Here is a 27,354-nt window from a genome sequence, read left to right as displayed (position 1 = left end):
TGCAGTGCATAAATAAAAGTTTTTCATAGATATGTATTCTGCATAAGTAGATGCCTGCTTAAATTGGAATATCTCTTTATGCCCAGGTTGTAGTTACGATCCAGATATATTACTCTTATTTTAAATCAAAAACTGCATATTTCAAAGTGGTCTTTATTGCCTCTCTGACTCTGAAACAGGGCACAGTATTGAATTTGTTATCACAGGTTTAGATATGAATGTGCCACTCTCCAGTCCCTGCCAGCATATGTCAGATTAAATTAATACCCTGAGTAATCCAAATGCAGTGGGAACTCTTAATGTCAGCTAGCATGTCCTGCTGCCTCCTTTCTTATGTTATTGGCAGTAAATTTAAGAGGTTTTTTGGCCGAGTAGGTCTAGATATCAGAGAATATGTGTTGCTACAAACTACATGGTGTAGAAGCTGGACAAAGATAGAAGCTGTTTTGAATCAGGTACTTTCCTGAGCTGGGAGTCAAGGTCGTGAAGTCGTTTTGGCCAATGGCTGTAGCGATTTTTTTTGACATTTCAATTAAGCTCTTCACGGTGCGTCATTGATTCTGGGTTTAAAGAGGCTTGTCACTTGCTGAAGGGTGTGTGCAGCTCTTAGAAAGTTTGAAGAGCTTGGGCAGGAGACAACTGCAAAATCGAGGCAGGAAAGTGGTAATAGGAAATGTGAGATGAAAACATCCTTAGGGCAGGGGTTATAAAAATTTCTGGTGGTCTGCACTCAAAATTAGGTAAGGGTTAGATGAGCTTGGCCTATTTATTTTTGTCTTACAGAAGGAAAATTGCTATGTGACGCAAATGAAAGTGTCCAAGTTTTAAGGTCTCATCTGGTATTATGATACTTCTTTTCTGGATTGCCAAACTCCTCCACACTCATAGCTTTCACATTTCACTTACTTTTAAAAAATTGATTTTATATTCTTTGCATTAAACTGTATCAAAGTTTCCATGTACACTAAAATGGACAATTTGTTTCCCTCGGAAATGTATTTTGCTTCTTAATTTTTCCTGCACCACTCTCACATCTTCATCCTTTCCTGGTTTTTCCATTTATTTTGCCTTAGCTCATTGCATATGAATTAACATTTATTAGAGGCATTATGGAGTCACAAAGTGTGGGGTTAATGGTAGGAGGTGTTGAGCTTAGGTCCTTCTGGTTAAATCTGGTTTTCGTACCTCTGCATTCATTATTTGTTAAGCTCTGTAAGTTATTGATGAAGGGGAGATAATATTTCTGTATGGTCACTTGACCAAATAGAATATGCTAAAATGTTATGTAACCTTTTAAACCTGTAACTTGGCACATCTTATATTTAAATCAAGACCTTGATGGGATATTATTAATTCACTTCATGTTACATTAAAATGTTGTTTTATGGGAGCACGCTCTCCTTCAGTGCTTGTACAGTCCCCTATAGAGTAAGGCCTCCAGATGCTACCAAAGTACACATGATAAATAATGAACTGAAGAAATGGCAAGCGATCACAAATCTCATTGGATTCAGTTTGATTTGCAAATGTTCCTCAAGGCTGAATAGATGTTCCAGTATTTTGAAAATTAATGAAGTTCTATCTTGTCCTTGCTCCTGTTACTCTGGCATTTTGAAGTCACATCCCACGTGCGTTTATCAGCGCTGGTTTAAAGCTCTGTTACAACTTCAGGTGCACCCCTGATATACTTGACACAAGACGTAGAGGTCTGTAGGAAAAACAGCTTCTTTCAAATAAATGATCTCTGCTGTTTTGTAGAAACTATAGATAAGTTTGCACTGAAAGGTCACTGAAGTTACGTGAGTCAAGTAGTTTTATTCTTGTGAAATACAACATTCTGGGGCTTGCTACTTCCTTGTGTCAGAACTGGAACATGAAGAGCAAAGCTCTTATATTTTAATGTATTTTTTTTAAAAAAAAAACAACTTATGAATAGAACCAAAACAAGCCCACAATTTTTTAAAAAGAAACCTGTGTTTGTTGGACAGTATGGTGCCACTTTGCATGTGGGACTTAAACCGCAATGCAAATTTTACAAAAGAACTGGAGGCATTCATATCGCTCTTGGAGAAGGGTATTCATTCCAAGGCTCTCCTCCCATGAAAAATATGCCTTTGTAGTATTTTCAAAACATGAACTAGTACGACCAAAAGCAATCTGAAGGGCTTTGTTGTGTGCTTAGCAGTTGAGCTGAAAGGTTTCAAAAAGGCAATATAGCCTAAACGCTGTGAAAAGTCAAATTAAAAGCATTAGTCTCAGCACAGAAAGACAATGGCAGAGAGGGGATAAGGAAATGATCACTGAGATGCTACGTGGCTGCATATCCTAGTTAGCTGGTTTAAAAATAGGGTGAAGGAAGAAAGAGCAGGAAGTGATTGATTAGTATAAATTGCCATAGAAATAAATACAGTAAGGGAAGAAAGAGCAGGAAGTGATTGATTAGTATAAATTGCCATAGAAATGAACAAATACTAACCTCCTGGGGTTGCAAAATACGGGGCACTAACCCAATCTGCCAAGAGTGTTGCTGGCTGAACAGTTTTTGATACATTTTTTTTTCTGACTTGTTCAGAATGGTTGTATGAAAAGCAAGAATACGCTCAGGGTTTTGTCGCTGTGCCATGTTCTTCTGCACACATGCAAACCTGGGACTGGGAAGGGTTGTGAATGCTTAAAGAAAATAATGAGATACTCTTTGTTTACCTGTACTCGATATTTATTTCAAATAGCCCTTGAAGGTTTGGACTTTGAAATAATTTTTTTTCAGTCATGCTGTTTAGAAATTGTTCTTCATTTCAATTTACCAAGACTGCAAGAATTTAAAGTTTTCCCATTATGGTGGTATTTTCTTATTTCAAATCAATACAGAGAAATATTGATTTCTAATACATATGCTTATTTTATGTTTAGTTTTAATTTAATTTTAAATTATTTTTATTTTATGTTTATGCTTCTTTTATGTTTTCATATGCATGGATTTGTGTAATATACTCTTTCTTTCTTTCCCTAAATTAAATCAGCACTCCAGCTTTGCTAGGAAGATGCTTAACTTCATCAAGCATCATATAAACTCTTCTACAAACCTAGCTTCTAACAAAGTTTGCTAAACACAGAGAGTAAATAGCAGTTAGTTTATACAAAATTCTGAATTCAAGCATTGAATTCAAGCAAGGTGCTTGACAGCTTGAAAAGGATCCTAGCACCACTTAAAAATAATTTATAAAATATTGTGAACAAAAAGAGGGTGAATGCCAACAGTGTTCTCCTTATGCAGGCATATTTTATTAAGTAATTGCCATCCCTATCTTTTTTTTTTTTTGATTGCTTTGCTCTGATGTTTTCTATTTAACTGACATATTTGTTCATCCTTCATTCTCAATTGTAACTTGTTTTCAGTAGGCCAGTCAAAAAATGGTTATGGTCTTTCAGTCTCATGTTCTACCACCGCTGCTTGAACCGTCATGTTGGATTATTTGAAAAGAACAAAAGAATGAGTTTGGATGTGTACTCACACCATGTATTCTTCAAGAAAAATGCTGGTTTTGCATTTAGGAGAGACACATGGAACTGAAAGATGGTAATGAAATAAACTCCAAGTGATAGATTAGACAGGATTAGACAAATTGTTACTCCATCATCATCAGAGATAAATAAAAAACCTAAGATTTTCATACTGGGTTTGCTGTAATATTTTAGAGGACATTTTGCAAGGGACAAAAATGATAGAAGTCAAGATGGTTAAGGACACTTAAATCTAAATTTATATATCGAAATCTATCAGCTCCTTAGCTAGTTCTGCACTTTGTTTTCTCATGTTTGTTATAAATGTCTTGCTCCAGTTAACCTTAGTTCAGCATTCAGAGAGAATTTAAAGTTTTTCTGCTTTTGAAGAAGTGTGAGCAGTGGGTACATGTAATTGAGACACATGGCCCTTCAGGCTGAAGGCAAGTACTTTTCAGTCAAGTCCAGTATGTGAATGACTTTGTTCTCTCAGCAGCAAAATTAAAAAATTATGAGATAGGAATTAAAGAGCTCAGACATTTTGTGGGGAACAAGGAGGAAAAGTGAAATCTAGAGACTTAAATATGTTGATTCTTTCTATTTACATGTAAGATCAGCGAGTGTTTAGAATAGACATGGGTCATATCACAAGCTGTTCTTCCACAAATCCACATAACTCCACATAAACTTGGGACTTTAAAAAATATCTATTATGGTGAGTTTCAGGACAAGAACAGGAGACAGTGCTCGCAGTTCTCTGGGGAGACTAGGACTCAAACATGACTCACAGGCTGAAAATGACCATGCTTTTCCCTTGTAGGTCTGTTCTGTTGCAGATCTTCAGCACTTTGTAAGGATCTGCTAATCTGGTGTTTGCAGTACTGTCTGTAATTAATGTAGCTTCCTGTGTGCTAAATATTATTATTATAAAGCATAGTGTAGGTGTTTGGAGAGGGTTAAAAGCATCAGCATAGTGTTCTGAGGATCAAGACACAGCGGGTGTGGAGCTTCAGGGCTGGTAATTGGGTGGTGGGTGAAGGTAAGCAGGAACCGCGGGCAGCATGTAGGTGTGTTGTTGATGAGGGGACGGTACATCTGCTGAGACTTTACTCTGGAATAGAGACAAAGGGAACTTGATTTATCCCCTGTGGACCAGTATTAATTCGAGACTTTACTCTGGAATAGAGACAAAGGGACCTTGATTTATCCCCTGTGGACCAGTATTAGTTCGCCCATATGTCTGGCACCCTCTTCTCCCCATCCCTTCCCACAGCCTGTGATCTTTCTGTTTCTTTTGTGAAAACAAGTCCTTTCAAATGCCCCGTTTGCTTTGTCCCTTGGGAGAAGTTGTACTTGGACCTCTTCCTCCAGGCATTGCAACTAAGCAGAAAGTTATAGTCTGGGGCAAAAGATGGACAGGAATATAAAACTCCCAATGCTGTGCCTGAACAAAATAAAAAAAAAAAAAAATAGAAAAAAGAATATTGACTAAATGTTTCAAATGAAAAGATTTAAATTTACCTCCTGTAGTTCCAGGATTAGCTGACATAATGGGGTCAGCCTGCTGGTACAAGTGATTTACAGGACACCTATTGGCAGATTTTCTTCTGAAAAAGCAACATCTTTAATTTGCTCCAGTAGCAATTCCGTTGTACCTAAGGAAGTCTTGAATGCTTTGCATCTTCAGAGTAAAATCTGACAGCCAGGGATAATTTCAAGTTTCATCTTTAATTTTATACTCCTAATTTGGGGAGCACTGAACAAAATTCTGTGTTTTACCAAAACAGAGACAGTTTTGTCCACTGATTTCATCGACATTGATTTCAGCAAAGTTAATCCTTGTTTGCTTCAGCACCATGCTGGAGTGGGTCCTCAAAAATGTGGGAGTATAAAATTCCCTGAAATTGTATGCATTTACGACACGTCTGTTGCACTTTTCAGACAGAACCAGAGAAGGTCAGTCAGGTCACCCTGAGCGAGGGACGGGTTTGGGGTTTCGATCTGTATGGCAGTCTTGGTGCTCACAGGCAGGGAAGAGATCAGCACTCCACCAGCATTCCTGTGCCAACAGTGGACCTCAGTGGCAAAGGGCTGCTTTGCAGTGAACGTATATATAGATATGTACCCATGGTATGATCATGGAGACTGCTCCGACTCGGAGCAAGGCTGAGCTTAGGTTCATCACCATCTTTGCCAAAGACTTTCAGGACCACCCAAGATGGATCATTTTCAAGCTTGTTGAAATCCTGCTGAAGTTAAAAGATCCGATTAATACAGCTGATTAATTTCAAAGTACAGGGAGTCTTGCACCTCTCTTTTGAACATCAAAGGAACAGTTTGAGGATGTAGCCAAGTATCATACCCTATAGGCTCAGATGTATCATAGTGTCAGCGTCGCTATGAGACATCAGCCATCAGTAGTCAGTAGGAAATTGTTCTCATTTACCAGCCTTGGTTGAACTTCTTAGTTGAATACCGGGCCCCTTGCATGATCAGTAATCATTTGTGGAGTAAAATACAGGCTAAAACACTCTCACAGTGTAAGTCAGCACATCTCTGGTGTTACCATCAGAGCTTCACAGATGTACACTGATTAACAGCCAGTCTCTTTCGCATGTACAGCCCTCTGTGAGACTGGACCTTGTATTTAATGATCAGTACTCTGATGAAACACTCTTAATGTTGGAAGTCAGGTGTAATAAAATTCTGTTACTGAAAGACAGCGCAGTGGTTTATTTTGCATATTAGAATTACAGTTTAAATTATGGGGTTTAGATTAGCATTCTTTTCATTATACCAAAATATTGTGCATATATACTGCTGGAGAGAATAATACTCTGGAATTATTTCATCAATGATAAAATATTTTACAGTTCATTTAAAAAAAGTTTTAATAGTCTGAGCATCTTTAGTGTATTATAATAATACAGCGCTTTATAGCAGACAGTAAAACTCCAGACTACAGTTTTAGGAATCATGCAATTTTGTTTTATAGTTTAATAATTGTTCAATTGAAAATGAGTATGAGGTTACTAAAAACCAATTTAATGACTTACAAAAATACAACTTTATTAAAATGTGCTACACACCTTTAAAGAAAATTGAAATTTCTATGGACAGATTATAGTTTTTGTCCTCAGAAAGAATTTTGCAAATTATTGCTACTAAAAGCAGATGTAGCATTTGCAATGTTCCCCTAAGCCACAGTTGTTTCTACATTTCACATTGGTATCCTTTTATAGGAATACCCACAAAAATACAAAGTGCTAGAATAAACCGGAATCAGAAAATTGGATCACATCAGATAAGCCAAATCAAACTATTCATAGCCCGTGTTATTACTTTATGTGGTTCTTCATCATACTGAAGGCATTCCAAATGTCAGCCAATTTTAGTTCTCAATCAAATATCTAGTCCATCATGTATTTCCCTTTCAAAACAGATAGCTCACTATAGCCTGCAAAAAAACAGCCATAAAACAGAGTACAGTATTATAATTTAATTTTAAGGCATAACAACTACTAATAAAAATTCTAGGTCATTGCACTGTGATGGTAGATGTTTAATCATATTGTCTTTGGAAGTATAGTTCATAATATATGGTACGTTTATGGGACTTGACAAAGTGCTTTCTTTAAGGCATACAGTTTGCTGTTGCAAATACTTGGTTTTTGCCATGACTCTGCTTCCATTTCCACTTGTCCAAGTGCAAGTAACTCTGGTTATGCCAGCAGGCTGGCCCTGTTGCAAAACAAGAACAGGCAAAAGCCACCATGCCACCAGGGTTTCTAATGGAAGGAGGAACAAGAATAGAATCCTTGAAATCATTAGTACTTTTTTATTTTAATAGGAATAGCTTGCAGGAGTCCTACTTACAGACCAGACTCCCATCATCCCAGCTGTTCCACAGGCTCATAATGAAATGCTACTTCTGACCTTAAAAACCCAATGAATTACAGTTAACTTCTGTGAAGCTACAATATCACCTCACAGCCTTTCTTTATTCTGAAAACCACATAGTGTATTTGAGTGCTCTAGAAACAATAAATATTTTACTTTTATAAACCATGTTAATGTACTACGTTATCCTCAGAAAGTATATCCACAGAGATAACGTGAGGAAAACCGAAGTAAAAGACTGGTACTATGTCAGATAATTGATGCAGTTGTCAATACAGAGATGTTTATTTCTGAAGTATGAAGATAGCTCGGCAGTTGCCAGAATAGATCAAAACTTAACAAATAAAATCTTTCTTTATCAATTCTGCCATATTTGCAAAGAATTGCTAGTTGCTAGGCAAGCAAAAGGACTTCAGAAGATTTTTATAATTGAAATGTATTTTTATACACTGTTATTGAAGCAGATATTGATGTTTTTGTTTTGTAGTGTGACAGTTTAAGAAAAATGACAGTGTGGAGGCTAAATAATTTTGGATAGTGAAGCATTTTAATCACAGATGCATACAGTTTTACGAATTACATGCCTTCTCCATCTTGTAGGGGGATGGTGCAGAAGGGGTGAGAAGTCAGGGGAGCAGCATAGCAATTTGTTGCACAACCTCCTCGTTCCATGGGGGAGAAGACTCACTCCCAGAGGCGTCGTGCACAATCCTGGTGCAGGGTCATGAGGTTTCCCTCCTTGCTTGCCCTGCTCCCTGAAATCCCCAGGGGTTGGAGAGATGGTCTCAGATACTGAAGTAGTGTTGTGGAGCTGCCCACCCCAGAGTCTTTTCCCAAAACCTTTGTTCCCTGGTATTCTTACGAGTCCTTGGGTACATGAGTGGGTAGAGAACAGCTCGTGGATGATTACTGTGTACAAATTGGGCTATAATTCTCTGACTTACTGTCACCCTCATTGGCTCTTGCAGGCTGCTTGTTGCAGACATTTCTGGAGACTTCTGTGTTTCTTAATAACCAAGAGGTTGTTTGCGTACATCAGCTATCTATTTCCTAGAGCACAGCAAGCCTACTGTTCTTTGGGACAAGTAGTTGATCACATTCTCTCTACTGCTACAGCAAAGTGTTGATTAAAGTTCACTGTCTTACGCTCACAGCTCTGGTGTATTTTCAATCCAAAATAATCTTAAAGAAGGTAAGACTTAGGTAGTGTGCAGAAGCCACTGCCCTGTCGTGGTAGGTCCTGAGCAGGTATCAGGCAAATAGAGTTTCCACAAGGCTCAGGAGCCTTGTGCACATGTTTAATTGTCTATTTCTTAGTAGTTTCAAGTGTTTGGACTGCTTTGTTGCTGGTTTTAGCTGAATCATTATGAAGAATATAGTAGAATTAAAGCATTTGAAGAGGATGTATGAATTTGAGTACTCCAGCGCTCAGAAAAGTAGAAAGGATAACCTGATGTTACCCACTGGATGAAAATGGCCTTGAAGGCATTTGCCATATTCTGTCCTTTTATGCATCTTGCAGAACATGCCAATTGTGGAATTGGATGTGGCAGCTTTGTTCATCTTCTTATACTCAGTCTTGTGGCAACATTACTTTCCCTGGCACAGAACTGTAACCTTTCCTCTGGAGGCCTAAACATCTCTGCAGTACCAGCAAAGAAAATCACACTGCTTTTAGAGAGATAGATTCCCTTAAACTCATACACAGATAGCAGCTCTGAACATGAAGACCTTTTTTAAACACTTTCCTGTACTCTTGGAAATCTTCCCTATTAGAAATAATAGAAATTCAAGAAATATACTATTTTATAGTGGAGGAAAATTCCCCTTCGGGAAATGAGAACCAAGACTAGTTCTGCCTATTTATGAGACTCCCTAGTACTGCCTATTTTTGTTACACTATTATTCTCAATTTACTGGCCAATCTCTTCCATCTCTGAATCCTCACTTCCAGTTAACCATTAGTCTCTATTAAAACCTTTTTCTGTCTCTCCTTTCTTTATATTTCGTGTGTGTGTGTCCGTTCTTCTTGTAGATCTGTACTGTAATCTTTGGGCACTCAACTGCCTCATAGACTTACTCTGGTGTAAAATTTATCAGTGTACATTTTTCTATATTTCCTCTAATGATATAATGGCTAAATGCAGATTCAGGGAGAAAAAAAGACTGCACAAGACTGATCAGGAGGGATGTTAAGGGATGTTGAGCCTCTACAGAGGTGACAGGAGGAGTCACCATGCCGTCACTGGCTTGGCTGCCTTGGAAGCTCCAGTGGAGAAGGGGGAAGGAGCTGGGGATTGTGGCCATACTGGGGTGCAATTAACAGAATGGAGTAGATCTGTATTTTGATTTGGGAAAAAATTCTGAGGCAACCCTGCTTCCTTATCCTTGATTAAAGAGGATACATTGCCTTCCTCTGCCAACAGCAAACCCAAGTACATGCAGTACGTTTACGCATATAAAGTCATTTGAGTCTAAAGAGGCAATCACACTGCCTAATCAAATTCTGCTTTTGTTTATACACTTGTAAAAATGAAATAACTCTACAGTTGTGTACACTGGAATTATCCCTTAAGTGTACGTTGTAATTACCAATTTCTCCTTACATATATACGCATCATTCTTTGATGTTTCTATGTAACCCATAAACTACTGTTCTTAAATAATGAACTACCCAGGCTCACAGTTATCATGTGGCAGATATGATCAAAAGCATTTCAGTGGTAATCAAAAAGATTTTTTAGGAGTAGTTTCTTCCTTGTAAGCAGCAGCAAATGAAATATAGAAAAGCCCAATGGAAATTAGAATACAATAATAAGTAATCATTCTAAATCATACATTGGTGACAAGGCAGCATAGCTGCAAAAATATTATAATGTGAAAGAGCTCAAATTTGGAAGGTTTTCCATAACATGCCTAAATTCTTAAAGTAGTCAAGTTTATAGGACAGAAAATGAAAAACAGCCTTTTTAAGCAAATTGGCTAACATATACTCTTAATAAAAAATTAATTGCAGCAAAACATCTAACAGAAATATATTTTTGTTCTACTTTTAAACTCTCTGCTCATTTTACTCATAGTCTTCACTGTACATTAGTAATCAAATACTGGTAATAAATCACACCCTTTATCTCCTACTTACTTTTTGTCCCTATGACTCCTAATCAGCTGTCTTACCCGAGTAATAGATCTCTACTGTACCCTCAAACTACCTGCTCTACAGCAGTTTTCAACTTGCTGTTGAGTTCCAGAACATGAGATGCTGTCACCCATTTCAGTTCCTTTCCCTTCAAAATCGGTAGGAGTTCAAAAAGTTTATTTTAGTCTGTACTTTGGAGGAGAGCCTAACTGTTTCACACCAAATTGTAGTTCTAATCAGTGGATTTGGCCTAATAATCCCACCTCAGGTTAAGCCCTCCTGTGTGCTTAGCTGTTTCTGTGAGCCACAAGTAAACAGACTGACTGTTGTGCATAATGCAGGGTATTTTTTCATAGGTTCACTCAGCGTGTGTCCTAAAGAATTATAGGATTATCCTCCCTCATGTCTTTCTTAAAACAGAATTAGGTATTCAGGGCAGTAATTTACTAAATGCTGCATTACATGGTAGTACTTTATTTTTCCAGCTTGACATTTTCAGAAGCCTCAAGTTACCTCTAATTCAAGGCAAGATAGGCATTACCACACACACATAAACATTTGGATGTACTGCATTCATGGTCAGATTTGAAATGTGTGCGTTCAAAGTTTTTATGTACATGGCAGGTAAGATGTGTACCAGGTAGGATCTAAATAGCTACCTGCAGTCCTAAGTACCTAATTTGTGCAGAGTTGGGTAAGCGGGCATATAAATTAAGTGTGCACAGAGGAAAGCAAAGCAGTGTTATATTCGTGTTTGCACAAATATTAAAAAGTTCTGATCATCAGTCTTTAGTATGTTTTTTAAAAATTGCTTCCCTCCTTTAGAAAAAAATAGTGCATTAAAAGTTGCATGTATCTGAGGACCATGATATAATGAATTCTATGTAAGTATGCTGCTCTGCACGCTTCAGTCACATGTGCACTGTAATTATCTGGTTGTGAGAGCGAATTTAGGGATCTGTTCCTGCAGGGAACTAACTGCCTATATACAATTTCAGAAGTCAAATGCAAATTCAGGAGGAAAAATTGCCCTTTTTTTATACTGATTTTGAACGTAATTAGTTTGACAAATTCTTGCAACTATCTGCGGAATCATGCTCTCATCAAAAGTTGGCTTAACCCCTATTACTTTTAATTAAGATTTCCTGATTATTCCTAAGTATTCAGTCACGGTTATTTGCAGATGAGAAACTCAGATTGTTACAGGCACAACTGAAAAGGTTTAGATAAAAAACACACACAGTCTATAGCCAGAGAACAGCTTAATGAGGATACTTAGGACGCATTAATTAAGCAGAGGCTTTTCACCTTCAGGCTGATGGCTCAGATACAATGTTGTATTTAGGAGCAGTACAACTCTTTGGTAAGTGCCCTTATTGAGAGAGCTCTGCTCTTTGGAAGCTGAACTGGTGGCCCTGGGTCCCCATCCCAGGGACAGCCCCTGAAATTGAGTCATGCTGGCTCACGTCAGCGTAACAGGGGCCTGGACTCTGATGTTTCATTAACATTTAAAGAGAGCAACTGGCAAAGTTGCAACTCCAAAATAATCTCCAAGCCAGTGAGACGCATCTGCTCCTATGTGCTCTGCAAGTCCTCGTCCATCATCTGCTGCCCTTTGTTATGTGCAAAGCCTGTTGTAGTGCAATTACGTTCATCCATGCACAGGGTATCAGAAATGTAATGTCCTGGGGTGTTCAAGTGGCCACTGGGTGTGAGCAGCACAGTGATACCCCAGATCCCTTTTAAGCACACTGCTCTCAAATACTAGAGAGGCTAATCCCATCTTGGCCACTGAAAGTGGCAGCTCTTCAACCCATTAAACTCACTTCTCTCATGCAGTGTCAGTGCTGGTGTGTATATGCAGCCTGCATATATACAATATACATTTATATACAGTAGACATAGTCTTCATTATACTCATCCCTCATCTCCAGTAATGCTTAGTTCTGACTTTCCACCCACTGGTCTGGAGGTAGGAGGAACACAATGTTGTTGCTGTAGTTGACACACACCCAGATGTATTTTTTCAGAATGCTTCCTCTTTGGAAACTTGATGACAACATATTGACACTGAAGCTTCCTAGTAAGACAAAGCTGATGCTTGTGAGTATTAGATGCATGAGTAGGTAGACGACAAAACACACCCCTCACTTGGTGCTGTTTTCTACTTGCCTCAGCTCGGTCCAGAACTATTAATAAAACTGTTATGCATTCAGGGAAATATTTGCTGCCAGCCATCGTCAATCAAGATTCTCTTCAGATAGCACTCTCAAGATGTTTTTCTAGGTGAAATCTTCTAATCTCTCTCTTGAGATGTTAAAATTTGGTAGCGCAGGGCACCTTCAAGATTTTTCTTGTAGGGTTTGCAATGGAATTAGAAAAATCTGAGGGTATAAGGAGGACTTGTCCCTTTTTAACAGAGGAGTTCATCTCCCAGAAAGGGAAATGAAGGGCATGGGGAAACATCCTGAGTGCTTTGCAACGTTATAAACCTATATCCCATTAATTCTTCAGTCTCTTTGATGAAGTGCACTGCCTGAGGTGCAAATTAGTGCCACTTTTGTGCATTGAACCTGTCCTCTTAAGAGAAGAAGTGCTCCAGAACCGCCTCCTCATTTCAAAAATACTACAGAATAGTTGTCAGTATTGACCTGAGCTAGATTAAACTAGCTACCTCAGAATATAAGGCTGTATATCCCATTAATAATCCCCTGAACTATCCAGTCTGCCACAACATAATACTTCAAAAAGTAGGCAAACTACTTACAATAAATCTTTAAAAGCTTCTTCCACTTCAGTGGAAACCTTACAATGGAAACCTTACAAAATATACTCAAAGTGATCCCGTTGATCTCCATTACTTGCATTATTAGCATTCGTCTCTGTTTGTATTTTCTGGCTTATTAAATGTAAACAGAAATGTAAGCCTTCTGTCCTTCTGTGAATGATTTTTGTGATGAAACAAAGCAGGATCACATCCTGTGAATACAATTTTTCATAATCTGATAATTATTTGCATAATCTGGTTATTATAGGCTCAGATTTGTTTTAATAGGGTTATAATTGTTAAACATTTAACATTCATAATACTTTCTGTGTCTAAGAAACTGTTTCAGTGATGGGAAAAAAAATTCTTAGTGCTTCTTACTGAGCTCAAATTTGAGGCCATATACGCAGATGATATTAGGGAGTTACTTTTCATTTTCACTTGCTGCTACCTGGCCAGTGGAAGGATTCCTGGGGGTGCACTGTGATCAGGGCCATGAAGAATAAGGTCAGGATTCTGCAGACTCCTCTTACGTGAGAATTTCTCTGCTTATTTGAAGAGCATCATTAATTACAGCGTAACTGTTGTGTGTGAGAGCATCGTGTTCGTGTAAATAATGGGTATGAGGAAGGGCACTATAACATCATCCGTTAAAGTGTAGGCCACTATAGTATAGCTCATTAAAGAGAATTAGTGTTAGGATTTCACTCCTAGTGTTTTTGAGAAGGGATAATTTTTCTCTCCTCCACTCACTTCAGCAAGGGAAGAATGAATGTAGGTGTTACATCAAACTCTCTTGCAAGTATTGAGTTTTAAGATCCATACTGCAAGGGCCTTTTAATAATGTTTAGGAAGCTGACAGGACAAACCAAGGTCTAGCTCAGCTAATGGAGATCTGTGGACAGGGACAGCTGGACGTTTATTTTTTTCAGTCATGACTTAAATCTGTTGAAACATATGCTTGTCGTAGAAAAATAAAATGTCAACAGTCAAGATTTTATGATATTAATTCAGTTTAAGAAATTAAAATGCTATCAAAATTTATTAATCAGGAGTGCTAACAGTGAATTTGAATCTCTTTCTACACAAGTATAATGGCATATATTCTAATGAAAATAAAAATTATTATAGACGCAGCTAGCAGCTATGCTTAAAGCTGAATTCTTACATTTTGCTTTTAAAAAAATCCTGTGTTCAGTGGCTTTGAACTTTGCCAGAACATTAACTATTGGGGTAAATTTTTTCATGTTATGTTTGTGGCTCTGGCTGAATTCCTGGGGAAGAGCTGCCTGTCAAGGCCACAGTATGCTATAGCCTGGTTTTGTTATAGACTCACCGTGGTAAATTTAATTGCATTATTTAAAAATAATCTCTCTGATATTTTTATCTGGAATGATATTTTCAGTACTAGAAAGGAACATTGATGTTGAGGCAAGTACTGTGGCAACTTCACTAAAATTTCAGCCCTGCCCATTCTGAGGATATGTCTGTGCACCTGCAGAATTCAGCTACAGGATTAGAGGAATGGGGAGAAAATGCTTTAAATTTTAATTTCAGTGGCACTTCTGGAGAGCAGGTTGTGGCAAAAATGCCAAATTCACCAATTAATGCAAATCACAGCTGTTCAAGACAGAATTATTTTAAAAGGAAAAAAAAATATCTCTAAATAATGCCATGATTTAATGCGACATAGTCACACAACTGGGGCTGTAAGGAAATGGGCTTGAAAAGTGTAAATAAGGCAGAGGAGGGGAGGGCGTAGCTGTATGACCGGCGCCTCAACGGAGGGGTGAGTTTCTTCTGCCTTTCTGTGTGAGGATACTTTAGTATCAGCAGCTTTGCTTTTGCCTCCCTGTAACTGCAGCGAGGCCACTTGTTATCTGCAGTGTTTTGAAAGCCTTTTAAGGCTTTCTGTGTTTTCTGTCTGCACGTAACCATGCCACTACTCACAACACGCACGCACATGTCCGTGTGGTTAATAAAGAGAAAATTCTTGAACGTTTGCAGTCGCTTAACCAAAAGCAGATGTTCATGGTCATTCTCTTGCCTTCCCTTTTAAAATTTATGAGTGAACGCGGTGCTCAAGAAACCAGCAATAATATCAGTTGCTTAAGGTTGGCATAGCAGGAGCAGAAGCATCCTGTAATGCTCAGCGCTCAAGGCTTCATGCAGGCTGGTGTTCAAGCAAGCTTGCCTGATCTTTCCTTCCAGCTGCAGAACCGGAGGACAGCAGCCCTGGTCCTGCTGCCCGAGTGCGGAGGCAACGTGTGACCTTGTTTTCTCAATCTCTTCCACCTGCTGGTGGCTGGGAGCTGGATGTCTCGCGAGGCCGACCGATGCGGCCAGCATCCCTACTGAGCTCCCTCCCTGCGGCTCTGCTCTTGGCCTTGGGAGGCTCCCAAGTGTTTCTCAGCAGAGAGTCCCAGCCACAGACCATCCTGTCATCTCATAGAATCACAGAGTGGTTAGAATTGGAAAGGACATTAAAGCTCATCTAGTTCCAACCCCCCTGCCCTGGGCAGGGACACCTCCCACCAGACCAGGTTGCTCAAAGCCCCATCCAGCCTGGCCTTGAACCCCTCCAGGGATGGGGCAGCCACAGCTTCTCTGGGCAACCTGTTCCAGGGTCTCACCACCCTCACGGTGAAGTGTGGTGCGAAAGAGAACGTGGCTGTGAGCAGTCCCTTCCAGCCTCCATCCCACTGGCAGGCACAGCTGGTGGCGGGAGATGCGGGGTGGATGCTCAGGAACCACATTACTCTACTTTTTGCCTCTTTTCAAGGCTCATTACAGCAACGCAGGCCCGTGCTGTTCTGGCTGAGCTGCTTTTAGTCCCCAAATAGCCACGGCTGACAGCTGCTCCGGAGTGTTTGCGGCACACTCCAGTGCACCACGTAGCCCGGTCTAATAGGGGAGGCAGGTACTTTGCCTGCTGCCAGGCAGAACAACTCTGTTTGCATATTCGGACACGCCAGGGCACACACTCCAGCCTGGGGAAGTGTTGTGGGATCTGCAGTTCTTCAATGGCTTACCTTTGTTCAAAATTAAAAGCTGAGTATGTCTCTTAACCGGGATTGTAATGGCTTTGTGTTCATGCTGCTTTTCTTTAGATGCTGTTCCGCGCGCCACAGCCAGATGCTACCTGTAACTGCTGGGTATGCACTGGGTTGATAGCTGTAGTGAATCACCAGGGAAATGGGTTTTAATAATAAAATCCCAAACAACTCGACTTTGGATTACATGGCTGTTCAGTTTTATAACTAGAGGAAAAAAAGAAAAAAGAAAGAAAACCTACACCATTGAGATAGTAACCTCACAAAACTTATTCCTTCTATGCTTTTTAGTATTCTGTTTTCTCCTCTGCCCTTCTTAATGCAAAAAATATTTGCTTGAGGCAAATCCATAAAAAGACCATATTAGGAGAATTGCATAATATCTCCTAAAAATAGGAAGCAAGAATCTAGGACTATAGAAATTCATTTTGCTCAGATAAATGAATGACTGAACACGAAAACAAAATTGTTAGCAAGTTACTGTACTTCCATGAAAGGTAAGTCAGTCAGTGCAGTTGTCTTGGCTGGGTGTCATATTTTGTGCTGTGCTCACTGGGAGACTAATTGCTTGAAATAAATATTTGAAGATCTCTGTGTCTGGTCCTTGTAAGCCGTTTGATCAGTTTGGTGTTTCTGATAGGATCTGTTTTTTATAAAACCTTTAAGATTGCTGTTAGGAAGTTTTTTTGTGCCATATTGTCTCAGCCATATAAGTGCAGTGAGAGATGGGGCTTAATTAGGTCTCATCTTTACTAACATAAGGACCTGGGAATGGTCCAGCAATAGTTCATACAGAACAGATATTTCCACACTTGTTTTGGAGGAATTACTCTCCAACCCCCACCTTACCAGCCCGATTACATTTTCTTATAATTTTAAGATTGAAGAGGTTGGAGGGAGGAGGCTTTTCTCTACTCGTATTGGACTATATCAACTAGTAGGCCTGTTTCTCAGATTTCTAAAGTCATGTCTGCTGCTAAGTATGTTTTCAGCTACAGCTATCAAGAGACCCAGGTCTCTGCACTGGATACCTGTTAGACCAGAGCTAATTTGACCCATCGTTACCCAGTGGTCTGGGGAAGAGACACTGCTCCCAGCCCCTACCTGGCCCTGTCCAGAAGGACTGGGCCATGCTACCTTGTTGGTGACCAAAGAGCTGGAAAACTAGCTTTAGCAAAACAGGGACCTACATGTGTCCCAGCTCCTCTTCCAAGAGGGCTCTCTTGTCTGCCCTGGGCTGAAGCCTTTTCTTTTCAATCCCCTTTCCTCCTGAAGGAATGTATGGAGATGATCTTAGGAAACCCACCATCACTTTTTCCCTTTCCTGACCATAAATCAAACCTCCCTGCTTTGAGGTTGCCCTCTGTCTCTTGTTTCTGCTGCTTAACTCCTCAAAATCAGCAAGAATCTATTAAAGTTGAGGGATAAGGGGACTTCTGAAGTGCCATGCATATTCCTTTAAAAAACCCAGAGCTTTGTGAAGGTAGATCTGTCACCGCGTGGTGTTGCCCACTGAGCAGCTGTCTGCTGGTTTTGGATGGGGCCTGACTCATGATTTCTGAATGCTCGAACTGGCAAACCAGAGGGTGGCTGGACCCGAGGGCAGCCAGGGCATCCTGCAGTGCTCAGGGCTGCCTGGGGTCTGCTGCCAAACAAGTCCCCTGTGGGAGAATGGGGACAGACTGCGTGATTTTAGGACATGTACACAGCTCTGGGGGACAGGAGCTTAGTGCTGGGAGGTGATGGGGTCTGAAGAGACAGGCTGATAAACTGTTTGTTGCACTGTATTGCAGCCTGTAAAGCTCTGTGTGTATCTCCCCAGCGTGCATTTGGGCACAAGGGAATAATTGATTTGCTTTATTTAATGTCTCCCAACTGAAAAGGTTGTGATTTGATTCTTACTGTGCTGGGTGTTACCTACGTAGCTTTGGAGACTCGCACCAGCAACATCTTGGAAATGCTTGTTTTTAAAAGATACTTTCCTCACTGTGCAAAGTGGGATGACAGCACTGTGGTGCTTTTATGCAGAATGACGACCGATAATTTCATGCCACAAGCTTGTATCTTGAGGGCTGATTCAGCAGAGCAAAAAAACCAAAGCAGAAGAAAAAAAAAGGTCTAACTTCTTTGTTATAGGATTGTGCAAAGCTGATTGTTTTTATAGCTTAAATAGCTTGGCACCCTGGCTACGGTATGGGTTTCAAAATTACTCTGTGCTGAATTGGATCCTTATTTTAGTGGCCTGTGTCCCTGACCTGCACTTTCCTTATCTTCCCTGTTGAAAGTAATTTATACTCTAGCGTGGCATAGTACTACTGTGCTAATAAGAAAATACTATTGACAATTGTGATAGATGCACCTATCGCTTAGTGAGTGCAGAAGAGTTAAACTGATTGCATTTTTACAGTCTATATATTTCCCCACTTATTGTTTGTGTCCTGCTGTTGGAAAAACAGGTTAGTTGCATAGTAAATCTCTCTAATCAACACAAGAGAAGAACAAAAAGAACAAGCACCCTCATTTGTTATAGCTACTTCAGAAGCGTGGTCATTTGAAGGATGTATTCTGGGAGATTTGTCCCTCTTCTTCAGAAAGGCTTGTTAATATGAGCATAACTAACCAGGCATCTCAGGAGAGGACAAAGGCACTCATTAAAATTAGCTGAAAAAACAACCCACATAACAGATATCTATCGTAATGATACTTCTGTTGTCTCTCACTGTAATGTCTAAGCAATATGTTTCATAAAGCACACGAGGCCCAAAGTGTGTAGCTAACAGCAAGGGACTGGTTTCTGAGGTGGGATGCTCGCTCTGTGCCTGTTTGCATTCAGGTCAAATGCATTTATTTCCCTTTACGTGCTTCTCTTTTCCTCCCCTCCTCCAAATTAAAGCTTACCTCCATCTGGAGCCATCCCCAGTCAGACCTTTTCCTTGCTGTGAGTAACACAGATACGCATGCTGTACTAGATATATGAAAATACTGCTGGATGACAAGGCATAAATAACGTGTGTACTGACTCCTGGTGAGATACCACTGCAGTGTTTAATGCATTTATTAACCGTGTAGTGCTGTGATTTGTAGAAGCTGGAAGCATAATTGCAAGATAGCGTTTCTGGGAATAAATCCAGGGCTATAGTGTCTGCAAAGGATGGAGGTGGAGGGATTTGGGGGATGGGAAGCAGAGAGTGACTAGGTTTGGGAGGATCTTATGGTGGTTATTAGGTGAAGACAAGAGAAGACTAGGTTAGAGGATGTCATGAGCAAGGACATGATTGAATTCATTGAGCAGCCATTTAGATTAGAACAAAACGTGGAGGTCCACAGAGTCCTGTGTCTGGAGGAGAAATATCTCTATAAACAATGTTCCTTTCTCTTTTCAGAAAATGACCAGTTCCTCTCCTGGCCCTGATTCTCCTTCCTTTCTAGGAAAGAAATAAGTAATATTGTGCTTCTGCTCATCAGAATTTTTTCTTTTCTGGACACGCAGTTGGTTTCTTTACCAGCTCTTGACTAAGTCCAACACTTTACTTTGAATATTAAAATCTAAAGGTTGCATTTTACAGACCATAAAAGCCCAGGTGAGTACCAGGTAGTTGGCCAAAGACCAAAACATGGCTTGTGTGACTAACGTATGAGATACTGAAGGAGGTGTATAAATATGATTATTTCTAAATATCATCTGTTGCTTGTGCTACCACAGTGATAAGATGCTCTGTAAAAGCAGATGTTCATTTAAGGTTGCAAAGACCAAAACATGGCTTGTGTGACTAACATATAAGATACTGAAGAGCTCATCAGGAGGTGTATAAATATGATTATTTCTAAATATCATCTGTTGCTTGTGCTACCACAGTGATAAGATGCTCTGTAAAAGCAAACATTCATTTTTACAGACCATAAAAGCCCAGGTGAGTACCAGGTAGTTGGCGGTATGGGGGCAGCTTCATCAGAGAAGCCCACATTACTGAATTATTGTTCCCTGTGATGCTGGGGTGAGCGTCAACCCAACTTATGCACTTTGTGTTACAGTCATGTCACAACTGAGCGTATAAGTCATTAGCAAATGCTGTTTTACCTCAGTAGAAAAGATCTCATACCTCTTTCTGTATGTTTAGCCAGTTATTTTAAGTTGCTTTTCTTTCACTGTTATTTTCATTATTATTTTTATCAGCCCAGCCTTGCTTTTGTTTAATGATGAAATTCCCATAGATCTTTTTTTCACCAGAAAAGAGGTTTATATTAAAATTAAAAAAAAAAACAACCAAACAACTTTGAATACAGACTTATTAGCCATTTGTGTGTGCTGTTTTACTCCTGTGGAATTAGGTACTTCAGGCACCTTTGAAAGTACCTTCTTGCCTGTGTGTTAAACGGGTAGGAGACCTGAGATGGGAGTTGGCAGTGAATCTTTGGCATCTGGCATAATGAACTCTCATTTCCCAAATTTGTTGATGGCTTAGATATTCCGCGTCAGAATTGTCTGCAGCTGTACATGATGGGCACACATTTCTATTGTTTAATCTTTTTGGATAATGGAAGATGCTGTAAGGTAAATATCTTATGGCTGAGGATATCTTTCACAATGCAAATACATGTCTTCCTGCCTGGATGTATTTCCAGCAAGGTTATCTGCATAATCTCCTGATTTTTTACCTCTAATAAGGTGTAGCACAAAGAGAGCAGTTCTGCTACATGTAGAGTCCTTTCTGCCCAAGAGTGGGGCAGGAAGACTTTTCTCCTTAGGTTGTAATTACAGGACATACGCTTTCTATAGCACTCTCTTCAACACGTTGGTGGGGTTTTTTTTTCCATTACTTGTGATTTAGTAATGCACTGTTGTGTCATAGTAGTGCAGCCTATGCCAGCATTTCCATTATAACCCGTTTTTACAGGTTTATAACTCGACAGTAAAAACGTACTCTTCCAATTTGAAACTTGGCATATAATGTCTCATCTCATCCTCGAAATGATAGTTTTTTCTTTCCCTCTGCCTTCCCCCTCCCCCTCCCAAAAAAAAGAGGTTGCATTTTTGCTGTATTTTTAAATGGAAGATATTGTCCTTTCTGTTTTGATAAGAGAAAAGCCTGCCTATTTATTAAAATTACTTTTCAATTCTAAGAAAGGAGGACTTCATAATAGAGGATGCATGTGAATAAGCGTTGTTGATGCTAGAATGACTACATTAAGTATATGGATACAGAGAAGTATTACCTTCCAAATGAAAGCTAGGGAATATTGATCAAAATGATTGAAAAGCTTTTTTATTTTTATGTTGATTTTGTTTCTAGCTGTTGATTTTACCCTTAAAATAGTGTTCTTAAAGGTAAATATGTTTTATCTGCTGCACTCAGTTGCTTATCAGGCTGAATGAAGTAAAGAAAGACTTTACTGCATCTCTTTTCTCTTTTGAGAAACACAGTACAGAAGGAACAAAAATTCTTTGGTGTTGAGACCAACTACCAAGAGCAGACTTGTTAACTGCAAGCACAGAGTTATGAATCCAGAGCAGGTGTGAGCAGCAAAGCACAGTGTTTCCAATAGGCAGATGCTTGCGTGAATTAGGAAATTTAGCACTGACTGATGAACTGAGAGATACGAGGCTTTTACCATCCTTAGAGCTTACACTGTCAAAATCTGAAGCTCTGAACCTGATGCCTCCTATGAAGCCTTATATTCCAATTCAATGAAGTATGGGTGTTTAGGATATAAGAAAATCAGGATTGAAATCCAGTTTCTCCTCCTTTACTCGTCTCCTTGCAGCCATCCATTTAGGAATTGAAATCTACCCAGTTGCCATTAAAAGAAGTTTCCTAACTTCTGTGAATGCCACCAGCACTGCCAACACAGCAGGAAGGCTTCACTGTGTTCCTTCTTGTTGCAGCAAATTTACTTCCAGGCATTTCTTTTTCCATTTAAATAGTTAAATTTATGCTTACCATAACCACTTTAATGGTACTAATTAGAAGGAAGGGTATGTAAGAGAGAGATTTCGCAGAGGGTGTTTATTAATGAATTGAGCTATTATTTTGTCATATATTTGAAAACTATCAACATATATACAGTATGCATTCTTACTATAGTTAAGCTGTCTTTCTTTTAAATCCCAGCTGGTTTAGTTTTTCAGTTGTCTCTAATATATCTATTTATAAACATAAAAGTATCATGAAAAGCAGAAAATGTGCTTCCTAATGAGAAGTCCAATTTCATTCGGAGTCTAAAATCAGTAATTAGGTCGAAGGCTATCTTGTATCCACAGGCAGCACCAATGGCTCTCAGATATAAAATAAAATATCCGTATGTGGAACTGAATTTTTTGAGGGTATAAAATCAAAATGTTCAGCACTTCCTCGCATCAATTTTAGTCCAGTCCATCTCTGCCAAAACCAGTGGGATTCTGTAGTGTAAATGGAACGCAACACAGTGAGATTCAGATCCTCAATTTGTGCAAGAAATAAATTGCAAGTCCAACAAAACTTCCAGAAGTATCAGACGTGCTCGGTGCAGTCAGTAGTTTCAGTGTGTAAATCCAGGTCTTCTGTTAAAAGACTTGATTGTACGTTTAATACTGGTAGCTCCTCTAAAAGAGTGCTGTTTATATTTCTGGAATATACAAAGAAATAAATGATATTGAGAATCACTGAAGTACTTAAATCAACCACAGCACCATTTACTGAAAATATCTTCAGCACTGTGGGGATTGCTATTGCTATTATAGAAAAGCAGAAAACTCCCAGCCCAGTCATGTTCACTTGAGCAATGGAAATATTAAACACCTTATGATGCTAGACAGAGTGCATGCTATTGCTTTCGTTTTGGATGATGCTGCCACCAGAAATGTTTCTTACTTGACTCAGTGTGGAGAGCACACAGTAACAGCAACAGATGATCATAAGACATGGCTGAAGATATAGCAGATTCATTTCTTAGGCTTTGGTCATCTAAAATATTTCTGCATTTAATAATATTCCATGTATAATAATCAGTGAATGCAATGTAAACAAGCAGCTCAATTTGACTTACAGCTATATATGTTAAAAGATATGAAATGTTCTTTTTGTAACTTTCTAGAAGAAACTGTGTGGCAGCCATGCAATATATTAGAATTTTATTTGTATTTTCATAAAATACTTGAAGAAATTGCAAGAATCATTAAGGATAAAATACTCCTGTGTTGTATATTTTCCTAAAACTGATGAATATGATAGGTCTTTTGTTAATATGCAGTGGTATTTTGGTAATTATTAACTGTCGTATTTCATTTTTTCTCATGAACATCCAGCACCATTTTTAAGGGGCCACAGAACATGACATGTTCTCTGCAGCTGATGGCACTCATCATTGTAATTACTAAGTACCCTTAGCTGACTGACTGAAGTTTTGCTGTAAATTCAAATCAGACCGTGAATGTTATTGGAAAACATGCAGTTACATTTGGAGAATTTATTTGCTAATCATGTGCAAATCACGGTCAAAATTATAGGAGTATGACAGCCCATGTGAATTTATCTAATTGCTTTGTGTTGCTGTGTGTATAAATTTAAATTTTACAGGGAATAAATTTTGTGTTTGTTCATAGGCACAGAAGAAGAGGAAATCCAATGAATCTGTAGACACAGAGCTCTGTCTTAATGAGGTAAGAGTGTGGATCCTGTATATTTCACAGTACAGGTGGCTCCCCATAATATAAAAGGTGTTGAATACATAATACAATCTTTTATACATTAAAGAATGATCTTACTCAGAAATCTGGAGCTGGACACAAAGTGGCCTCTGCTGACTTTGTATTTTAATAGCTCTGTTGTGCATGTTTAGACAAATCCTATGGTAATTACCATTGCACCTAGCAAATATAATTAGTTAATAATCTGCAGGAACACAAGTTGATACAGCTTTTAACAAATTCATAGAAACATACTGGACATCATTCTGTGGCTAACAGAAATGGCCAATTTAGGGCATGAAATGATGTTCACATGAGGAGATGTGATGCTCATCCATCAGAGGACAGATTGACAGCCCCAAGAGACATGAACCTCCCAGTGCTGTTGGAGCAGTCTGCTCAGCCTGACCTCCAAGGCCCCCTTTCAGACGTAAACATTACATCAGTTTCCATGTCTGCCAGTCCATATCCTTTGTACTGAGTCTCTCAGGAAGCTTAATAATTAGGGGTACATAAATTAATTTTTACCATTTGTAAGCACATAGCCAAGGCGTCAGAGCAAGACCAGCTGCACTGGCATAAGCCACCAAATGGATGTGACCGTATCTTTCAGGTTCTCCTTTGCCAGTACGAATTTGCACAGTGCTTCTAAACAATGACAGTTCTATAGCCCATTCCTAGTTCTTTAGGTTTTACTCAGGATTTCCTGTAGATACCAGAACGAAGCCTAATAACCTGTGGGGGAAAAATGCAGTAATGTTAACAGATCTGTTGACATCATCTGCTGGCTAGAAGACCTTTCACAAGAAGCCGGTAGTAGCCGTAGCTTGGTCTGTTTTATCCCATACTCTGTCTGTGACAGTTTCCAAAAAGCAAATACCCAGCGTTGAGTATAAGAAAGCATATCATGATAATCCCACCAATGTCTCTATTCTAACGGTTTGCATCTCAAGGCCTTCCAATTAACTAGTGCTAGCAGGTGATAGCAAAGTGGGGGAATAGCATTATCTGTGCTCCCCCCATGAGGGAGGCATTATCCATGAATGCTTCCCTGGCTCTGTAGAACAGTCATTCCTGTGCAAACTGGTGCTCTCTACTCATTCTTTATATCTGCTCTCTGAGTACTTTTAGCTTTGTCCTTGGCCCGTTGCCTGTCCAGGCTGGAGGGAGGCTTGTCCCCTTTGTAGAAGTTGTATCTTTGGAGATTTTCAAATCCTGAGTGGATGGGGTCTGAGCAATGGATGCATGGAGTAGATTGGACTTAATAACCTTAGAGGTCCCTTCTAGTCTAAATTGTTCTAGTTCTGTGATTACACCTGTATGTTTGTTTTGTTTTTTTTTTTTAAACTGAAGATGGTAAGCAATGAGAAATATTCTGTTGGACCTCCTCCTTAAATAGCTCGCTATAATCTGCCAACCTGTACTTGCATACGTGTAGTGCTTAATTATTGAGACAAAAAAGACAAGGCACTTAAATAATGCATCAATTAAGGGAAGGAGGCTTGAGAAAGAAATCTTTTCATAAGCTAGAAATGTCTGTCTTTTCTGATCCCGTGGATTAGATTTTGTCTATTGTTATCCAGAAGGAACTTGTTACCAAACAAAGTTGTTCTGGTGACTCTGCAGAAGTTGCAGTTTCACTGCAGGTCCTGCATTTTCTTTTTGAAATAAACTGGCATGGTAAACACAGATTACTAAAAAAATCACCGTACTTAATAACAGTAGGTTTTACCACTGCTAAAGAAGGGAACTTTTTAATACTTTCTTCTTTTCTTTTTTTTTTTTTTTTTTTTTTTTTTTTTTTTTTTTTAGTTCTGCTGTACTGGTGTAGTTATCCTTTAAATTAACTTTAAAATACTGTCATTTTAGCATCTGTTTTTATGCCTTTTGTATCTTTCAATCTATGACAGTGATACATAGGTAACAGCGGAGGGTGGGACCCGAAACAAAAGATGAATTTCATGCTGTATATTTAAATATATTGCAATGAAAATGTGTAATAGTGACCAAAGAAGGTATTGTGTCTTGCAGAACGCTATCGGGAAAGACAACACAGCAGGAGTCTCCACCAGTCACATATCTTCGGAGAACTCACTGGCTCTTCCTACAAGCTTCTATCTAAGCACATCGCTCACTCTGATGACACTTGCACTCTCACTCTGTTTGTTCCTAAGCTCATCAGTCGTCTTGTAGCTGCTTTACAAAAAGTAAAAAAAAAAAAAAAAAAAAAAGTCTGTTTCCTGTCCTCTGTTGTTTATCTGGAATTCCAGGTCTGGGAGCTAAGCTGAGGCACTCCTGCTAGAACAGTTTCAGTCAGCTGGAATTTTTTTTCTCTCTCTCTAAAAAGCTTCTTGTGATATTTAGAGGCTTTGTGAAATACTTGGTGCAGTGCTACATTCCAAACCCAAAAGGCTTTTGGGCATGCAGTGTTTTAAAGAGACAGTGTGTAAATTTGCCTGTAAAGCGACCTGGTTGGATTATTTTAATAATAATTATTTTAATTCTGGCTTTTACCTGAGAAGGAGGATGGCAGTTTTCTTAAGATCCTATTTATCTCATTGAATGGTTTTGGTTTTCAAATTGGTTGAACTTCAGACTATCAAGGATGCCAGGCTTTTGTCTAATGGTGAATGTTCTCCCAGAGAGTGGACTTTATGAAACTTCTTCATTTGATAAATTGCTACTGATGTTAAACTCTTTCAGTGTATTAGCATTTTCCTCTTTAAATGTTTACATACTGTAAGTGATTCTGCGTTCCCTGCTGAGAAGCCATTATAATTCACATACAGGTATAATGTACGTCTTTGAGTTAAATTCTTATAGAGTGTGGCATAGGACTTTCTAACAGTACATTTATCTTTTAATTATAATCATCTAGCCTTAACAAGGGTGAAGATTCTTTAAATTAACAAAGAGCAGCCATTGTGAAAGCTTGATAAAGATACATTTCTTTAAATTTGAGGATAAGCGGTAGAAACAAATTTTGCTACAGGGTTTCAGCTGTACAGTCTATGGTCTTCTATGCTTCCATTGTGATAATATAGTCCAGTTATTATACTGTTTGTTTAATAAAAAATTGCATACAATTAATTTGCTCTACTAAAACAGCATTATCTGTTCATACATAGGTGATAATGTCAGCTCAAAAAGCCACAGGAACTTCATGCTTTAGTTCAATTATCACAACATCGTAGAGAGAAGAGAGTTAGTAGGATATCATTTAAACTGTGTTTTATTTCTAAGACTGCTAAAATCAACATAAAAGGGTGGTTAATCCAATGACAAGGCAGCGCCACACACTCACCTACGTGGTCAGGCTTCTCTCACCCAC

General features: G+C 39.0%; 1 protein-coding gene across 1 annotated transcript in view; it reads left to right on the top strand.

Moving 5' to 3' along the window:
* The window catches only part of GFRA1 (GDNF family receptor alpha 1), a 153,273-nt gene extending 126,160 nt beyond the window's left edge, over positions 1-27,113 (top strand). Inside the window, exons 8-9 of the mRNA XM_014959897.1 lie at positions 23,940-23,996; positions 26,055-27,113. Coding sequence (XP_014815383.1) covers positions 23,940-23,996; positions 26,055-26,216 — 219 coding nt within the window. The 3' untranslated portion in view covers positions 26,217-27,113. The remainder of the gene's footprint in view (positions 1-23,939; positions 23,997-26,054) is intronic.
* Positions 27,114-27,354: the final 241 nt, after the last annotated feature.

Source organism: Calidris pugnax, unplaced genomic scaffold (assembly GCF_001431845.1).
Source record: "Calidris pugnax isolate Ruff unplaced genomic scaffold, ASM143184v1 scaffold4, whole genome shotgun sequence".
Classification (NCBI taxonomy): domain Eukaryota; kingdom Metazoa; phylum Chordata; class Aves; order Charadriiformes; family Scolopacidae; genus Calidris; species Calidris pugnax.
Note: the sequence above shows the minus strand (reverse complement) of the source record. Positions and strands in the feature narration are given on the sequence as shown.